Here is a 17,275-nt window from a genome sequence, read left to right on the forward strand (position 1 = left end):
TATATGAAAGTTTTTTTTTTTAATTTACTTTTATGGCAAGATTGAAGTATATTAATGAAGTTGACACTATAATTATTTTGTTCAAGTTTCAGAGGTAAGGGTTCAATAATGTATTCACATAATTAGATAATATATTTATTTATAACAAATATATTATTTTTTAATGTTATAGATCCATGTTGCCTTTTGTTTCCACAACTTAAATATTCAGGGTTAGTCATTCTAACTTCTAAATTTCGAGTAAGTTAGTGCAAACATGTGTATATATGTTGTCTCATAATGAGTATTATTTCATGTATTATAATTTTATGATTGGTTGAGAAAAATAAATTTAAATTTTAAGTATTTTAGAAACTATTGATAATTTATGGCACATGAAATGATACTCATTATAAGACAGACAGAAGATATACTTACTTGCAAAAACATCCTATAAATACATTAATTGTTTAATATGCACTTAATTCTATCAAAACTACAGATAAAGATTCGATCATTTAATAGGCTTTGACATTTTTAGTAATTATATCCATTATTTTTTAAATTGTAAATAATTATATTCGGGGATGACAAACTTTAATTTGTATTTCTTTTCTTTTGATAAATAAGTTTTGTCAGTGTCATAAAAAATGAATGAATGCATAAAAAACTTAGTTTCAGTGGCTACGAAGTTTGATGCAAGCTTGAAAAATAAACAAACTCAATAAAAATCTGTATCCAATGAAATCCAAATCCCAGTCCACCATCATGTGTATTGATAATCAAAGTCCATTTTTCGTTAAAGAAATGATGTTGTAACATTATATTACGTGCATTGCACGACTTCGCCAGATATATTTTTTAGTAATGCCCCATTGGATTACATGGATTGTTATAATCAATGGTGTTGGGTCTGGCACTAATTACTAATATTGTAATCTAAATTCAGATATTCTATATATTACTACAAACATAAAGTTGGAGTATTAGGATGGGTTTTCCTGTTACAGCTTACTAGTTAAAAATACAGGACTATTTATTTGTTTAAGAAGGTGAATGATTTTTTTCATGTAGTGAGCTAGTTGAGAAGGAATGAGGATCATTTATCTCACATTTTGTATTTTATTGTATCTCAATCTAATGGAAAGTTGTCACATATTTGAAAAAAAAATAAAAAACATAAAATAACATTTTTATATTATTTGGTGAGATATGATTGTTTTGAGACATGATGATAGGAAATTCTGGAGACATAGGATCCTGGTATGTTGAGCACGAGTTAGGATTCTCTCTAGTACGGAAGAGGAAAATGCATGAAAAAACTAAGGAAATATATGTGACATTTTTGTCATTTAAATATAATGTAATGAGATTCTTATCTTTAAATACAAAAATAAAACCAGTAATTTATATCTCCTACTTGATAATATTGTTTCTAGCAGGAAACAACAAGTAGTAAAATGCTAAAAGTACCTCACTCAAGCGTCTTTGATCCCAAATTAATGTAGGATGACAATATGGGCTTGGCTCGACGGGTCAGCTATTTGGATTGATATTTTTAACAAATCAGATTTGGAATTTGAGTTCTTTTAGTAATTAGGGTTGGCCTGACCAACCCATATTTTGGCTGGTCAAAGGTGGGTCGAGCTGACCCATATTGCAACCCGTAACCTTAGATCTCCACGTTTATCTAAGAATTTATGTAAAAGAGAAATACATGTTTGTGATCACTAGATAAAGTATGTACTTTTGCTCAACTACACCAATTGTTGTTAAGGGTTGAGATGCATTATCATTACTTTTGTTATGGACATTTTTAAATATTAGATGGGCCACATATTAAGTACTATGTTTAGTAAATTTCAATCCGACTTTCATAAATGTGTATCTTTTTGATGTGCCACATAGTATTAGAACTTCAATCTGACTTTCATAAATGTGTCTCTTTTTTGTCAAATAGGAACATCGTACTAGAGAGATAGATCATGTTTCATCTCACGCAGTTGTTTCCATTAAAGTTCCATTTCTAACAAGGCATGTGGATCCATCAAGCTGGAGATGATTATCTGTGGTACCTCTTCATGGCAACCCATGATCAAATTATTTATTCTAATGATTTTCATTTTGTTATGAAACGTAACCAATGATGAAGAATGTAAGTATTATTTAAATACATTAAATTTCATCAACAAGAATGTACATATGAAAATTTCATCAACCCATGATCAAGAATGTAATTATAATTTATTTGTTCTAATGATAATGTAGATGATGATGAAGAAGATTTGAAAAATGTTGATGGTGGTAGTAATAAAAAAGTGGAGGCATCTTCTTCCAACAACATCTAATGTTTAAAACTGAGTAGTTAGAAGTTTTATTGTGAACCAATAGTCTGAAAATGTAAGACTGTGTTGGCTTGTTGTCTAGAAGTAATAAGTTTTAAACTAAGATGATATGTTATTATTGTGAGATTGTGAACTTTTGTTTTTGATTTTTTATTTTAAAAGACATATATAAAGCGTGATGACTATAAATGTGTATTTTGAAAGAAAAAACATATAAGCTCGTCTGCCTACCAACCCTGCCAAATATAAGTTGAGTTGACATTTTGAGCTCTTTTAATAATAAAAACCAAATTGGTTCACCCCATATTTTGACGGGACAAAGACGAATTGAATTAGGTCGGGCCAGCCTGCACCCCTACATCAATGTACTACTAATTTAGGCATCATTATTGATCATAGTATGTTATTAATGTTCACGGGATAGAGTCATATAGCAAAGTAATTATTCTAAAAGGAAGAACATTTCAGTCTTGGGATTTGTGACATAGCGAAGTGTGATGATCAAAGGGCCATGCATGTCTAAAGCTAAGGAGCATGTATAAGCTGCAATGCTTGACTTGCTTTTTGTTGACCCCCTAAAAGTACAACAGCATGCATGACTATACATGAACGTGTTCGATTATTTTTTATATTTTTATGGTTTTCCACGTTCATGAACTTATTCTATTACCCAAATTAGACATTCTGAACAATATCTAATTATTGCACAAACTGATTAAAATATTACTTTTTGTTTTAGAATTTTTTTTATTCATATAACAATATTTGATTGATCTAAGATAAAAAATAAGATATTATTTAGGACAAATGATTTTTGTCTCGTGTCTCATCCTTTTCTTCCACGGTCCTACTCACCCACCTTCCCTTACTTTACACGTTCACCATTCCTTATTGCCACTAATGTTATTAAAAAGCAAAAACAACAACACAAAAGTATTAGTATCTCTAAATATTTTATCCAAGCAGTAAAATCTAGTGGAAGGGATTCAAAATATGGTTGGTCGCATTATAAATGCAATACATCCTTAGGTGATTTTTACTAGCAAGAGATTTCAATTTGAATTTTGAAGTTACCACTTTATTTGATATTTTGTCATAGTTATGCGCATGGGTATCAATGCCATACTCATCTTATTAGAAAATGGTGACTTATTTATTACTCGGCAGATTTAATTAGAAAAGTTTGAATGGTTTTCTATATCAAGTTCTACTCTTATACGAGCCCTCATTTGGATTAAAAGCTAATTAACCCTACATAGAGTGATGTTTCCTACTAGAATTATGGTAAAATTAGATCAAACTCAGGTATGGTAAAATTATGTTTTTGTTCATCACACCCAATATATGCTGAATAAAGAGCATGTTGAGTGTTGACATATACAATGGATCACGCTAGTGATTACTGATTAGCATACCAAAATGTCACCTATTCAACATCCAAAACATGGTCAATGTATGATGGTAACGGCCAAATTGCTTTATTTGACTTGAGATTTTCAAAATTCAATTTTATTATTTAACGTGCCACATAAAACTTGAATATTATATTATAACTTAAAGAAATTATGTAATGTAATTGCTTAAAAATGCAAAATAAATTTTAATAGTTTTGCATGGTACATGCTAAAAGCTAGTATAGTTATAACGATAACGGGTTACTAATTTTTTCATTCAACAACTATAAAATAATTCGCTTCAAAATAAACCAATATACAGCTCCATAAATAATAAAGTTGTGAAAGCCTTTCACAAGTTGAATTTGGGACATGATAATCTGTTTTCTTGTATTACGTTTCCATTTCCACCGTTAACTCTTGTTCCTCTTATTAGTGATTACTATTGGGTGTTGCTTTTCCCATTGTAGTTACATAAAGTAAAATGATGAGATTGCAATGTTTATGCCTTTTTGTGAGTAGATCCTGTGAACGCTTAACAAGGGGATCATCATGTAGAGAATTGGAATTGAACTCATCACTTTTATTATTCATTATGTATGTATTTGAAATTAAGTACAAATATTTTTCATAATCAAAATAGAGATCAAGTTACCATCTTTAATTATATGAGTTGAATAATAATTATAATTGTAAAGTGTTGAGTTCTCAAGTAGTTCTGAACTAGATAAACAAAATGTAAATACCTATATTATTATTAATGATAAATAGTTAATAAAATTTACATGAGAAAGTGATGACAACCTCTAGGGGATACATTTGATTGTAGGATCGTTTTAGCTTGAAATTAAGAGTTTTATAAATCGGAAATCGGTTTTGGTATTGATAGAGATTTTTAGGCAAATTTTAGGATAGATTTGTGGGAGGAAATGAAAAAGATATGAAGATGGAGATGCCACAAGCTTAAGAGCTTGATAAGTCAATGATATTCACCACAATGAAGGATCATTATAAGAATTTAGTCATCACATCAAGAGGGTGATGAGTCTTAGAGCGCCACAAGAATAAGGATCTTGATAAGTTCGAATTAAGGAGCTTTGGCTTAACTTTAGGAATCCAATCCAATTTTTTTCAAAAACAAACTTAACTTTTATTAATGATTAAGAAAAATTATAAATAGACAGATTTGCCTTGCTGAAAAGATAAAAATAAGATCTAATTTAACAAATTGAAATCTGAAGATAAAATCCTAATTAACATAATCCTAACAAGCCTAATCTAATTTGATTTGATCAATTTCGGTTGGATTGAGTTGTTGAATGGTTGAAGATTTAGATTTGAATTAACCTTGAAAATTCCTCTAACTAATACGGTCAAATTTAACCATAATATTTCCTTGCTTGAGTAAACTTGATCATCTTATCTTCATCTCTTAAGTATAACTATAAGTTGATTCTGAAATTGAAAGCCAAGTAGAGCCTTGACTTGTTCCAATCAGCCTCTTATCATCTCCTTAATTTGTGTCTTGTCTTATCCCAAGGAGTAACATATGTTGATTAAACCAATTTGATTTGACCAAGGAAATTGAATAGATATCCCTATTTATCTTTTAAGTGTTGCATATTTGTAGATGTGTCATCTTGTGCTCTTACATCCTTCTTATTTTCATGCCACCGTGTTTATGCTATACCACTTAGCCACTACTAGGCCAAATTACAAGAAAATAAATGATTTCTCAATCCTCAAAATACATCAAATTAAATACTAAAATACTTGAATGAAAAATAAACATAAATCCTAAGACTACATGAGAATTAAATTCTCATTTATTAATAATAATGCAAATAAAATAAACCAAGCTATGCTATGAATTCTTTGCAAGAACATGACCTCCAAGAGTCATAGGTCGCCCTTCTTGAAAAAGAAATTGTCCTCAAATTTGAGGTACCATCACCTCCTGGATCAAAGACCACCTTCTTGAATTGTTTGAACCAATTCTCCATATATTCATCATTGGTTATACCTTTGATGAATAGTCTAACAATAAGACATGCACTAAAAATTAATTTTTTGAGGAAACGTTCATCCTTAGAAAATTTCGTAAGAGTTGAGTCATCAAGGCTTGTCCTAATCACATCCATATGAACAACTTGCCCAATGTAAAAGTCAGCCTCTAAAAAGTATGAATGAATAGGTGCTTCTTCTTTAATAAGGATCACTCCAAAGTCTTGCAAAATCTTGTGAATAAAACTAGGCAAAAACTTGTCAGTAGTAGAAAAAAATTCTTTACCCTGGAGTGGGGGTAGGAGCTCTTTTGGAACCATAATACACCTAATTCCCTCTTCTTCAATTTCCTTTTTACACACAATTTTCTTTTTCTCCTCCTCAATTTTTTTCTTCAAAGTCTTCTGATTCTCAATCACTTGTGCAGGAGATAAGAGACATAACATTATCTTTCGGTTTTGGTAAAAAAAAGTGTATTTGTTTGAGAATCCATCATGGATGATCCTCTTATCCATTTGTCATGGACGACCCAAACGTATATGGTTGGTCTCCATGTGAACCACATCACAAAGAACTACATCTTCATATTTCTCTATTGAAAAGGGAACATCCATTTGTTGGTTCACAATAATCTCCATAATCTCACTTAACCATTGTAATTGGTAAGGAGTGGGATGTGGTTTAGTCGCAATGTTTAGTTTTGAAACTAACCTTGAACTAACCATGTTGGTACAACCACCATCAATACTTAATAAGCAGACATTTCCTTGGATTAAACACCTAGAATGAATGGAAGATGTTTGTCCTTTGGTTGGCCTCATCGGCCATGACTTGGGTTTCAAGCTAAAACTAGCTCTCATGACCACTTGATGACAACCTCTAGGGGATGCCTTTGATTATAAGATCGTTTTAGCTTGAAATTAAGAGTTTTATAAATTAGAATTCGGTTTTGGTATTGATAGAGATTTTTAGGCCAATTTTAGGATGTGGGGGGGAAATGGAAAATATACGAAGATAGAGACGCCACAAGCTTAAGAGCTTGATAAGTCAATGATATTCACGACAAGGAAGGATCCTTGATAAGAATTTAGATGTCACACCGAGAGAGTGATAAGTCTTAGAACGTCACAAGAATAAGGATCTTGATAAGTTCGAATTAAGGAGCTTTGGCTCAACTTTAGAAATTCAATCCAATTTTTCTCAAAAACAAACTTAACTTTTATTAATGATTAAGAAAAATTATAAATAGACAGATTTGTCTTGCTGAAAAGATAAAGATAAGATCTAATTTAACAAATTGAAATCTGAAGATAAAATCCTAACTATCATAATCCTAACAAGTCTAATCTAATTTGATTTGATCATTTTCCATAGGATTGAATTGTTGAATGATTGAAGATTTAGATTTAAATTAGCCTTGAAAATTCCTCTAATTAATATGGCTGAATTTAATCATAGAATTTCCTTGCTTGAGTAGACTTGATCATCTTATCTTCGTCCCTACAAGTTGGTTTTGAAATTGAAAGCCAAGCAGAGCCTTGACTTGTTCTAATCAGCCTTTTATCATCTTCTTAATTTGTGTCTTGCCTTACCCCAAGGAGTAACCATATGTTGATTAAACCAATTTGTTTTGGCCAAGGAAATTTAACAAATCTCCCTATTTATCTTTTAAGTGTTGCATATTTGTAGTTGTGTCTTCTTATGCTCTTACATTCTTCCTATTTTCATGTCACCTTGTTTATGCTACACCACTTAGCCACTACTGGGCCAAATTACAAGGAAATAAATAATTTCCCAATCACCAAAATACTTCAAATTAAATCCTAAAATATTTGAATGAAAAATAAACATAAATCCTAAGACTATATGAGAATTAAATTCTCATTTATTAATAATAATACAAATAAAATAAACCAAACTATGCTATGAATTCTTTGCAAGAACATGACTTCCAAGAATCATAGGTTGCCCCCTTAGTTTACATCACAAAACATGTTATATATTAGGGGTAAAAGAGGAAGCACGACTCTATAAAAAAGAGGATAGAAAGCATTTTACTTGATTCACATGAATACCAGCAAGACCAGATCTATGAAGCAAAAGGAGAATCATGGAGGGTGATATACAATAGCTCCTTTGTAAATAACAGTTAGCACCAACTGGAAAATTTGTACAAGTTTATAAGTTACAATCAAAGATTTGTTTAGGAGAGAATCAATTGCATGTAATGCCAATTCAAGTTGATTCATAATCAAAATGATTATCTTTCACCATTAGGTCTGTAGCAAAAAACAATGGCATTTACATGGTTGTTGAGACAGTAATGGTGATAATGGTGTTTGGATTCAGGAGCATGAGGGGCAAACAAAAACTACATTATCATATCATGTTAGCTAATTTTAAATGTAATTAGTAAACAATATATATGATAGAATAACCCTATTCTCTCATGTTAGCTCATCAAAATATGAATTACAAGGAGAAAGAAATCATTTTTCTCCTTACCATGTCCAAAAAAGTTGTTATTTCTACATCTTTATTAACATTAAAATCCACATCAAATTTAGATAAATGAATATTAGACCAAATCTAATCTTTTGTCAAGAAATAATATCATATGAATATACAAAATAACTAGTACAGCATGGGTATTCTGCTAGTTTTGCATTTAAGGCAAGCATAGTTGCAAGCAAATAGGTTCAAGCCTAAGAAAACTGATTGCAAAAGAAATGACAAAATCTGTAGTGAAGTAACATAACTTAATGAGGTAATTAAATCTCTTTCCTTACATTAACTTTCTTATAGTAAAAACATATCCCAGAAGGCCACAAATGCCAAGAATTTAATATTAAAAGGAGGAGAAATTAAACATGAACAAGACAATAATGAAAACAAAATCAGCAAAGTCCTCATGAACCCTGCAATGATGTGAACTATTTATTATATGGAACTTCTGAAAATTGTGATATCATTCACAGTTAGCCAAAATTGAGCTTTAGTTAAGCCACATACTCCAAAATTGATAGATGCATCAGGATTTCAAGCAAAAATTTAGGAAAACAAAGAAAGTACTAGAACCAGCAACTTCATTCTCCTTATGTACTTCAGCCTCCGAAAACTTTGTGAGGCTCCTCTATAGGCAAAAATTGTGAACCCTTTGCCTCCTGGCTCCACCTGGAAAAAATCGCTTGTGAGGGTAAGGCTGCATACATCTAACCTTCCACATGCTCTAATAGGTAGGAGCCTCATGCATAGGCCACCTTTTTTCATACTGACTTCAACTCATCTCTCAACAAAAAGAAAATGTTGATGTACAATAGACCTGGGGTTGAAATAACATTAAAGCATAACATTGAAGTATAACAGTTAGTGCCCCAGGCTTAATCAGACAGTTTTTTAAGAGCTGATTGAAGAGTCTATTCCATTAGCAGACTCTTCTCCACTTGCTAAAGTTGAAGAACTTCCTTGGCTGCGGTTATCCTCATTACTGCCGGTGCGCGATTTTCTAGGTCTCACTCTAATATTGGCACCTACAGGGAAAGGCTCCTGCAGATACAGAATAGGTCAATTTCGTCCCAGTGTAAGATATAACCAAAAGAATCTGATATCAAAGGAGCTTGATTAATTGAAAATTATGGTATCCCTCTAATAGGAAATTGGAATCATAGCCTTTTAATGTAAAGCTCACACTGTTAATACACATTATGTAATAAAAAGGTTTAAACCACCAAAAGCGGATAGCATCTTATACAAAACCAGCTTCAAGTTAGAAGAAACAAAACCATTAATGCTTACTTATTAAGTTCAAGACCTAATCATCTTAAACCCATTTCCTGCAAAAAGTTGTTTCTAGCAGAGACGAGTGATAATAAATATAGCAGGAATTGGTTTCGGGCTTTCGGCCAATCATTTTGTAAAAAATGTCTTCCCTATTAGATACTACCACTCTACATGCTTGAAAACTAGGCACTTAATTTAATATGTTAACATTAAATATCTGCACTTAATTTAATGGTGAAAAGATTTTGGATATAAATAAGAAATCATATACTTTATTGAGGGAAAGACAACATGTGACGTGTTAATTGCATTTTACTTGTATGAGCCCAACAGGTTCACATAAATACCAGCAAAACCAGATCTATTCAGCAAAACTGAAGGGAATCAGAGAGGCTACTTTAACTGCTTTGTAAATAGCAGTTGACACTTAGAAACTGGAAATGATAAAAAGTTTACAATCAAAGAGCAAGCTGGTTTACCATATCACCAGCATTTGGGCCATCTGTATGGAAGAGAATAGGGCGGCAGCGTTTATCTTCATTCATCAAGCTTGAGTTCTGGAAATGAGCAATAAGAGAAGTTTTTCCTTGAATTCGAGCATATGTAAGTGAGGCTACTTTTTCACTGTTAAACTTCTCCCACTTTTTCCCATTAAAAGCCTGCAGTGTTGCATATCTATTAGTTTCATCAGTTCATGAAGAAACAGAAGAAAATTTGAGCAGGATCGATCATATTTATGAATGCATAGCCAACATTACATTTGTTCTGCAAACATTTAAATAATTACTTTAGAAACATTTATGAATTATTTCTCTTGGGGAAAGAATCAAACAGCCAAAAAAAGTAAATACTTGCCTTGAAGTCAATTGGTAGATACAGAAAATCGTAAGTTCCCCGACAGTGCTCATCTATGGCAACAAGAAGCATCTTTGAAGTATACCTGCAATGAAAAAAAGAATGGACAATCAAAAGACCAGTGATAGAGTTTGAATTCTTTGCTCCCTATAAAATCAAATTGATATAAAAACAATGTTATAGATGTGCGTAGGCAAGCAAGCATAAGTGTGTCCAAGAGTGTTTTAGCAAGTGAGAGAGATATAACATTTTATATAATTATATTTGACAGTTAAATGAAAAAACGAGCCAAAACTCAGCTGCCGACCTGGATAGAATCACTAAATGCAAAAAATTTAATATTTGCCACGCCTTAAAATAATGTATAAATATATGATAACTTCTTTAAGATAACCAGCAACCTTATCAATAAAACATTCAGTTGTAAACAGAAAATGATAAGGTAACAAAGCAGCAAAATGGATCCAGAAACCTGGGAAGAAAATGACATACTTGTTGGGAATGTTTTTTATCATAAGCGTTGTTCGGCTGTCTTTCCCACGCAATATGCTACCTAGGTCGAGTTCATATTGTTTTTTATCAGCATTGTTAGTGTTTGCTTCACTTTTATGATGATAAATATTTCTCATCCGTTCATTGGTAGAATCAAATTTTGACAATGAAGTAGGATGACTCCCTGGGAAAACATGTGACAATTGCTTAGGAGAGCTATGTGCAGCATTTGACACCAGTTCGGTATTTTTCCCACCAACATGAGAAAACATGTGAGAAGATAAATCTGGTGAATGCAATTGCCAGGAACCATGAAAACCTCCACTTCCTAAAGAACCCAAGCGAAAACCAGAAGCTTCAGGGGACTCTCCCAAGAAAGAATGTTGCCTTTCCCAGGGTGAGGCTGTAACAACTGGTGCTGATCCAACGTGATGGTCTATATGTTGTGTTCTCAGCATCTGAGGCGATGCTTTGGCAAAGCCTGGCATCTGAGGAAGGCCTGGAGCAGAAGCACCATTAACAAATGATGGTGTTTTCTGCCAGAGCACAGAACCTGATGAAGGTTGCTGATGCAAGCTGGAGTTGTTCCACATATCATAAAGCCCATTATTTGGGGGGATTCCATTTCCTGATGGCCCAAATAAAACAGATTTCATATCAGGATTTCAAATTTCAAGGATGTTATTCAAGTAAACAATTTTATCCTTTGTAATAATATTGCCCTTCCTATCATAATTATCTATAAACAGTAATCATTTCAAAACTGTTGCACAAAAGGAAAGGTTATGCATGAAGCTTCCTTAACACAAACATTTTTTCACTCACCTCCTGCATTAAACTCTGCTACCTTCCTATTTGAGACCATTCCCTGGATGTGCCTGCCGTCAGAGGCTTCTGTTGTTGCAGTACCAATATTGCTAGCCATGTTGCTAACGGTGCTTGAAAAGTTATAACGACTACCATTAGGTAAACTACCAAGATACTCAGGTAAAGAATGAGGATGAAATCTCGGACTAGATGCAAATTTCATTGCATCAGCAATGTTACTGGACTCACGAACGCCAGACACTTTTGCAGCAGATGCCCCTCCCACTGTGTGGTGAATGCTAGAGTTCGCTTGAAAGAAAGCATTATCAACAAATGCATTCAAAGGTTGCCGCATTGCAGATTGAAATCCCTGGTTATATCCATTTCCCAAGCAGCCAGATCCAAGTGCTCCATAAGATACTTTTGCTGTAAATGATGTCTAGTGAGACCAAAAAGAGCATTCGTTCCTGGGTAAGAAATAAGTTAGGGCGGACAAAACCTTACCCTTCTGTGTTAATGATAAGTTGTCAATAATACTTTGACCAAGACCTGGTTCTTCTTGCCCCTTATGAGACTGCTGCATCAGACTACAGAAGCAAAGATTTTGTGATGTTAACAGAAGAAAATAATTTCATGAAAGTGCTATTATTTTTCCATTAAGGTTATCCATAACAACTTTGCACTCCATTAACAACTGAAAGGGAAATAACTATTAAAGGTAGAAAGAATTAATATGCATATCCAAAATAAATTTTCTTCCACAACATCTTTTAGAAAGCCACATATAAAATATAGAAAACAGTAAAAATAGCTATTATAAAGTAGAAAAGACAATAAATATAAAATTAGAAAGCAGTGGGAATTAGCCACCATTTTGCAAACCTAGGATGACCAGGTTCAAGCTTGATCTGCTTCCCAGCAATGCCAATCCTGTTCAGTGCACGAAGAGCAGCTTCTGCGGCTCGCACATCATAAAACTCTATAAATGTGTGATGATTCATTTCTGGATACTCGTATATCTGCAATTAAAAACATAACATTTAATGAAGCTTGTATCATCTTCATAAAACACAAGCAACGGAAAATGGATGAAAAGCAACAATTAAAACTTACGTCTTTAATTTCTCCATAAAAGCCAAAAATCCGCTTAAGCTCGTCATTTAAAGCAGATGAATCAAGACCAGATAGCATCAGTGTACCGTGGCCAATATCCTTCTCTGGAGCATTGGCCTAATATGTCATCAAGTTTTGGAAAATTTTATAAGAAAAACATAAGGAGTAGGAACGTGAAGCAATAGAAAAAGCAAAGCACATAGCAATAATACTACGATGATAAGAAGAAAATTACAACCAACTTTATCCAAATGATACCAAATCAAGCATACAGCATAAGTTATTAGAAACATACCTTTGGAATTGAATAATGTATATCAAGTTTCCTTGACCTCAATGGCCTGTTTTGAAGTGCTTGCATTGCATTTTGTGCTGCTCTTAGGTCATAATAAGAAATCATAACAAAACCGCGATGCTTACAGGCTGTATAAATGGTTCGGATATCTCCATATTGCTGCCAGAACAAACATAATAGTACATTTTCATTTTAAGGTTACTTTCAGAGAGATCTAAGATAACATGAAGCAGCAAAGAAGCATAAAGATGTACCTCAAAGACAGACTTTAGCTCAGAGTCTTCTACATTACTATTAATATTTCGCACAAAAAGTGTTCGAGAAGGTTGTTCACCAAGAGGAAGTTTTCCTTTAGAACCTCCATAGAAAACAGAATTTCCATCCTGACCATTTGTTCTCTTTCCTGAATTTAGATGTTCACCTCCTTCCAGCTCCATGCCCCCACCACTGCTAAACAAATCAAAATCTTCAAAGTCATCATTTGTTCTGGCATGAGTGTTGTATCCTAACTCATTAGTGACACCAGAAAACAAATCATCTTCATCAGGAAGGATATTCCCTATAATGTCTTCTTCAATAGATTTATAAGGTTCTTCCTTGGGAAGGGAACCAACAGTAATGCGCTGATCAGACAGAACATCCTTCCCCATTAACCTCACTGCACCAAGATATTCACATAAAGACACAGAGTAAGGATATCACTTCAACTAAAGTAAAATCAGAAAACATTAAACAAATAAAATATAACTTTTATGAGTTTATTCTTTTAGGTGGGTTAGGTGTGGATTGGGATGAGGTGCCTTTCTTTTCCCTACTACATTAGGCAAGATAGAAAACATTTAACTGATATCCAATGATGATAGACAAACAAACTAATGCAACGAATAATTGATTCCAAATATTAGAAAGATAACAGGGTGTCAGTACTGATCACTTATTATGCTGTAATACCCTTTATACATGCATGCTAAGTATGCATGAAACAAATACTTACACTTTTGGCTAAATATCTCAGACAAAGAGCTTGAGAATAGACTACTTTCACAAGGGACCGCGTTGGTGACAATCTTGCTCCCAATTAAACCATATGAGGTACGTGCTGGCTGCATATATGGATCAGACCATGATCTGGGATGATAATATGATGATTCCTTGGAATCTTTCAACACATCAACAATGCCTTCTTCTCCACCCAAATGTAGATTTTCCATACTTTCTCTGGGTAGACTAGTCTGTGACAATTGTAAACCAGATTTTGCATTTCTACCAAGGGGTGATGAATCACTAAAAATGCTGCCAGGTGAAGCCACCCTTCCGTTCTTTCCTGAACAAATCATTATAGCACAACTTATTTATCCAACAGTAAGATACTTTTAGTGCCGTTAAATTTGTCATTGATACACATGAATGAACAAACACAGAAATGGATACACATGCAAAAGTTGAAGGGGGTATTACGTGTTCAAAATTAGCATGGTAAAATGTTCAAAGCCATGAAACAAATAACATCTATACCACAAAGGAACAAACACATTCATGATATTAAATCCAGCAGAGTGCAGCATCTATACTCACGAAGACACCATCATTACCCAGCCATACCACATCACCACAATTAAAAAGTTGTGAGAACATAGCAAACACTTACGGATGCATTATCAAAGCATTATTTCAGTAAAATTTGTAGCAACTAGGTATTTACAAGACTGAAAAGGAAGTATTAGTCTTTGGCTTGACATCAATCGCTCATTCAAAATATTTATGACATTGATAAGCAATAATTTTCATTCAAGTAGCAACAAAACATTTATATGTTGTTGAAAGCAGAAAGTGAGAAGAGCAATGACTAAAAATTCCAAAGATAGTCAAGTACGAAATATTATCACCACAAATACTTTGGTAGTCATTTATTGCAGGTTTCTCCAACATTTGCATGAAATTGGGAACAGAAGGTGAATATTGGCTGACAAGGCCCAAAATGGAATACAAAGTATGTAGAAAGAAATACAAAAGAACATCAAAAAAATTACAGTGTCAAAACAAAAGTCACTTGTCAACTTCTAAACTGAAGTGTCAGAAGATCACTCAATGTTTTCTCTATATGTTGGATAAAAAACTTGAGGATTTAATGATGGAACCAGCAAGCAAACCAACACAACATATAGTACCATTTTGGATAAATAAAGGGTTGATTAGACCTCACCTTGTGGGTATCGATCATGAAAGGATTTTTGCTTCTGTAATCCAACATTCCTCTGCCCAAAAAAGTTCAAGACAGGTTTAGAAAACCCAGAGGTCATAAAGACAATGAATAACATTCCGAATAAAGAAGACTCTGTGTCTAAAGCAACAAAGGGTGATGCTAAGGAACATGCTCAAGCGTTCAAAGACATGGTGTTAGCATTGGTGATCACTAAAAATCATGAGGGTCCAAATTTCTTTTATATCCAATCAAGAAAAGTTTTGTGAACATTCAACAGTTCACTCATTTTCATTGAATAACCAAATGAGAATCAATGCATATGCATTGATCATTCAATAGATCGAGCATTTAAAGTGTGACCACACAACAAGTCAAGCATTTACCAACAAACAAACACACGGGCTTTCTATACCAATTTCATTGTGCATTATTACAGAAGTTGACGAAACTAAGCTATATAGGATAGATAACAAATACCTCAGAATGAAAGGAAATGTCATCAAAGAAGAGGGATGGAGCAGAAACACCCCTCTGATCCATTACTTGAAAAGGCATCCTGCAGCTCAGACTCCGGAATATCTGGAAAAGAAATATATCAATGAAAAATTGTTACTTGCTACCTTCCTTGGGCTTACTAACCATCATCTGTAAGAAATATATGGTCATTTGCTTGACAAAGTAAAGTGGAGATCACAATGAACATGGAAATCACATATCAAAACTGCTATTGGCAATAGGGTTTTAAAAACTTGAGGCTGTCATTTATCTGAAGTTCAGAACTATTAAAACTCTGTTAGATTCTAGTGAAACTCTGCTACCTATATTCTAATTGCAAAAGTGATATGTACAGAAGCTAACCCAAAAAGTAGTTGCATCTTCAACAAAACACCAAATGGTACCTAATAAATTGGACCAAATGGTACCTAAGAAAAATAATACTTAGGAAATTGAAACACAACCATCCATATAAATATAAATTAGGATATTCCTATTAAACTGTACACAAAGAGCATCCAAATTTTGCAACGAAAAACAAAAAAAAAGGGCATCTGAGCTTAAGTTTACAATAATACCCCCACCTTGGTTTTGTCATGAACCAATTGAATTTTACAGGAAAAGCCTTAAACATCAATAGATCAAGTGGAAAATTGCAAATTTTCATAGGAGTAGGAAAAAATTATCAACATAAACAATCTCTAAAACTCAAAAATCAGCACGAAAAAGGAGACTTTAAACAAAAACATGAACTAGCCATAACAAAATTATCTAACCTTAATTCAAAACCCCAAAACTCTTTCTTCTTCAGCTTCTACTCTCACAGGAAACACAAGAGAAAGAGAAGGAAAAAAATTGAATTTTGTTGGAGAATTACAATATCAATAATTCAGAAATGAAAAGATCTCATAAAATTTAGCAAATATCTCGCCTCTTATCTCTGCATTTGTTTCCTGAAAATATCACCAAACGAAAAAGCAAAAGAGTAATGTATACATGAAAAAAGAGAATATTACTTTTTAAAATTATTGAATTTCCTTCTTTTGTTAGAAAAAACAAGGAATCGAAGGTGAAATTAAATAAAAAAATAAAGGAAATGAGATTCCGGCGAGGAAAAAGCGAATTACCGGCGAGGGAGAAAGCTCGCCGGAGTTAAGGAGAGAGAGAACAGACAAAACAACGCAACAGTTAAACTATTGTGACAGAGAAAGAGAGAAACCTACGTATATATTAGGTCTTTTTTTAATTAAAATTATACAAACATATTTTTTTCAAAATTAATGAGAGTATATAGGTAGTTGTCTATGTTTTGACTTTTGAATTATATTTTTGCTGATTACTAAAAACATGTTTATAATTTTTATTTTTTATAAACATGATAATTCAATAAGTCAATAAAGATAGGGTAATTAATATTTTAGAATCACAAAAATATGGTACTTATCTTATATTTAATAATTAACATAATTATATTAGAAAAAAAGGTAATAATCGTTAATAAGATATGTTTTAC

At 32.8% G+C, this 17,275-nt stretch overlaps 1 protein-coding gene across 4 annotated transcripts; it reads right to left on the reverse strand.

The window, feature by feature from the left end:
• LOC109362575 (protein MEI2-like 1) lies at window positions 8,609-16,990 on the reverse strand. 4 transcript variants are annotated; one of them, XM_019608441.1, is made up of 16 exons: window positions 16,890-16,990; window positions 16,539-16,715; window positions 15,745-15,846; window positions 15,268-15,319; window positions 14,059-14,388; window positions 13,319-13,722; window positions 13,065-13,223; window positions 12,770-12,886; window positions 12,539-12,675; window positions 12,161-12,243; window positions 11,675-12,082; window positions 10,850-11,477; window positions 10,358-10,442; window positions 10,212-10,267; window positions 9,982-10,174; window positions 8,609-9,268 (listed from the first exon to the last, which is right to left on the reverse strand). In XM_019608441.1, the coding sequence occupies exons 3-16, from the start codon at window positions 15,820-15,822 to the stop codon at window positions 9,119-9,121; spliced, it is 2,880 nt and encodes a 959-aa protein (XP_019463986.1). In that variant the 5' UTR covers window positions 15,823-15,846; window positions 16,539-16,715; window positions 16,890-16,990; the 3' UTR covers window positions 8,609-9,118. The 4 variants fall into 4 exon arrangements, 1 of the variants encoding a protein (XP_019463986.1); XR_002109421.1 differs by having other exon boundaries at window positions 8,626-9,268; window positions 9,982-10,267; window positions 11,678-12,082; window positions 12,527-12,675; XR_002109419.1 differs by having other exon boundaries at window positions 8,626-9,268; window positions 9,982-10,267; window positions 12,527-12,675.

This window comes from Lupinus angustifolius, chromosome LG12, assembly GCF_001865875.1.
Source record: "Lupinus angustifolius cultivar Tanjil chromosome LG12, LupAngTanjil_v1.0, whole genome shotgun sequence".
In the NCBI taxonomy this organism is placed as follows: Eukaryota; Viridiplantae; Streptophyta; class Magnoliopsida; order Fabales; family Fabaceae; genus Lupinus; species Lupinus angustifolius.

Bases quoted from the DNA above. Each gene is read 5' to 3' on its own strand.
- LOC109362575 (XM_019608441.1), bottom strand. From the start codon at position 15,822: ATGCCTTTTCAAGTAATGGATCAGAGGGGTGTTTCTGCTCCATCCCTC. The intron at 13,224-13,318 runs GTACATCTTTAT...TTGTTCTGGCAG, and splicing joins AGCTAAAGTCTGTCTTTGAG to CAATATGGAGATATCCGAAC. The intron at 10,268-10,357 runs GCAAGTATTTAC...AAATGTTTGCAG, and splicing joins ATCTACCAATTGACTTCAAG to AACAAATGTAATGTTGGCTA.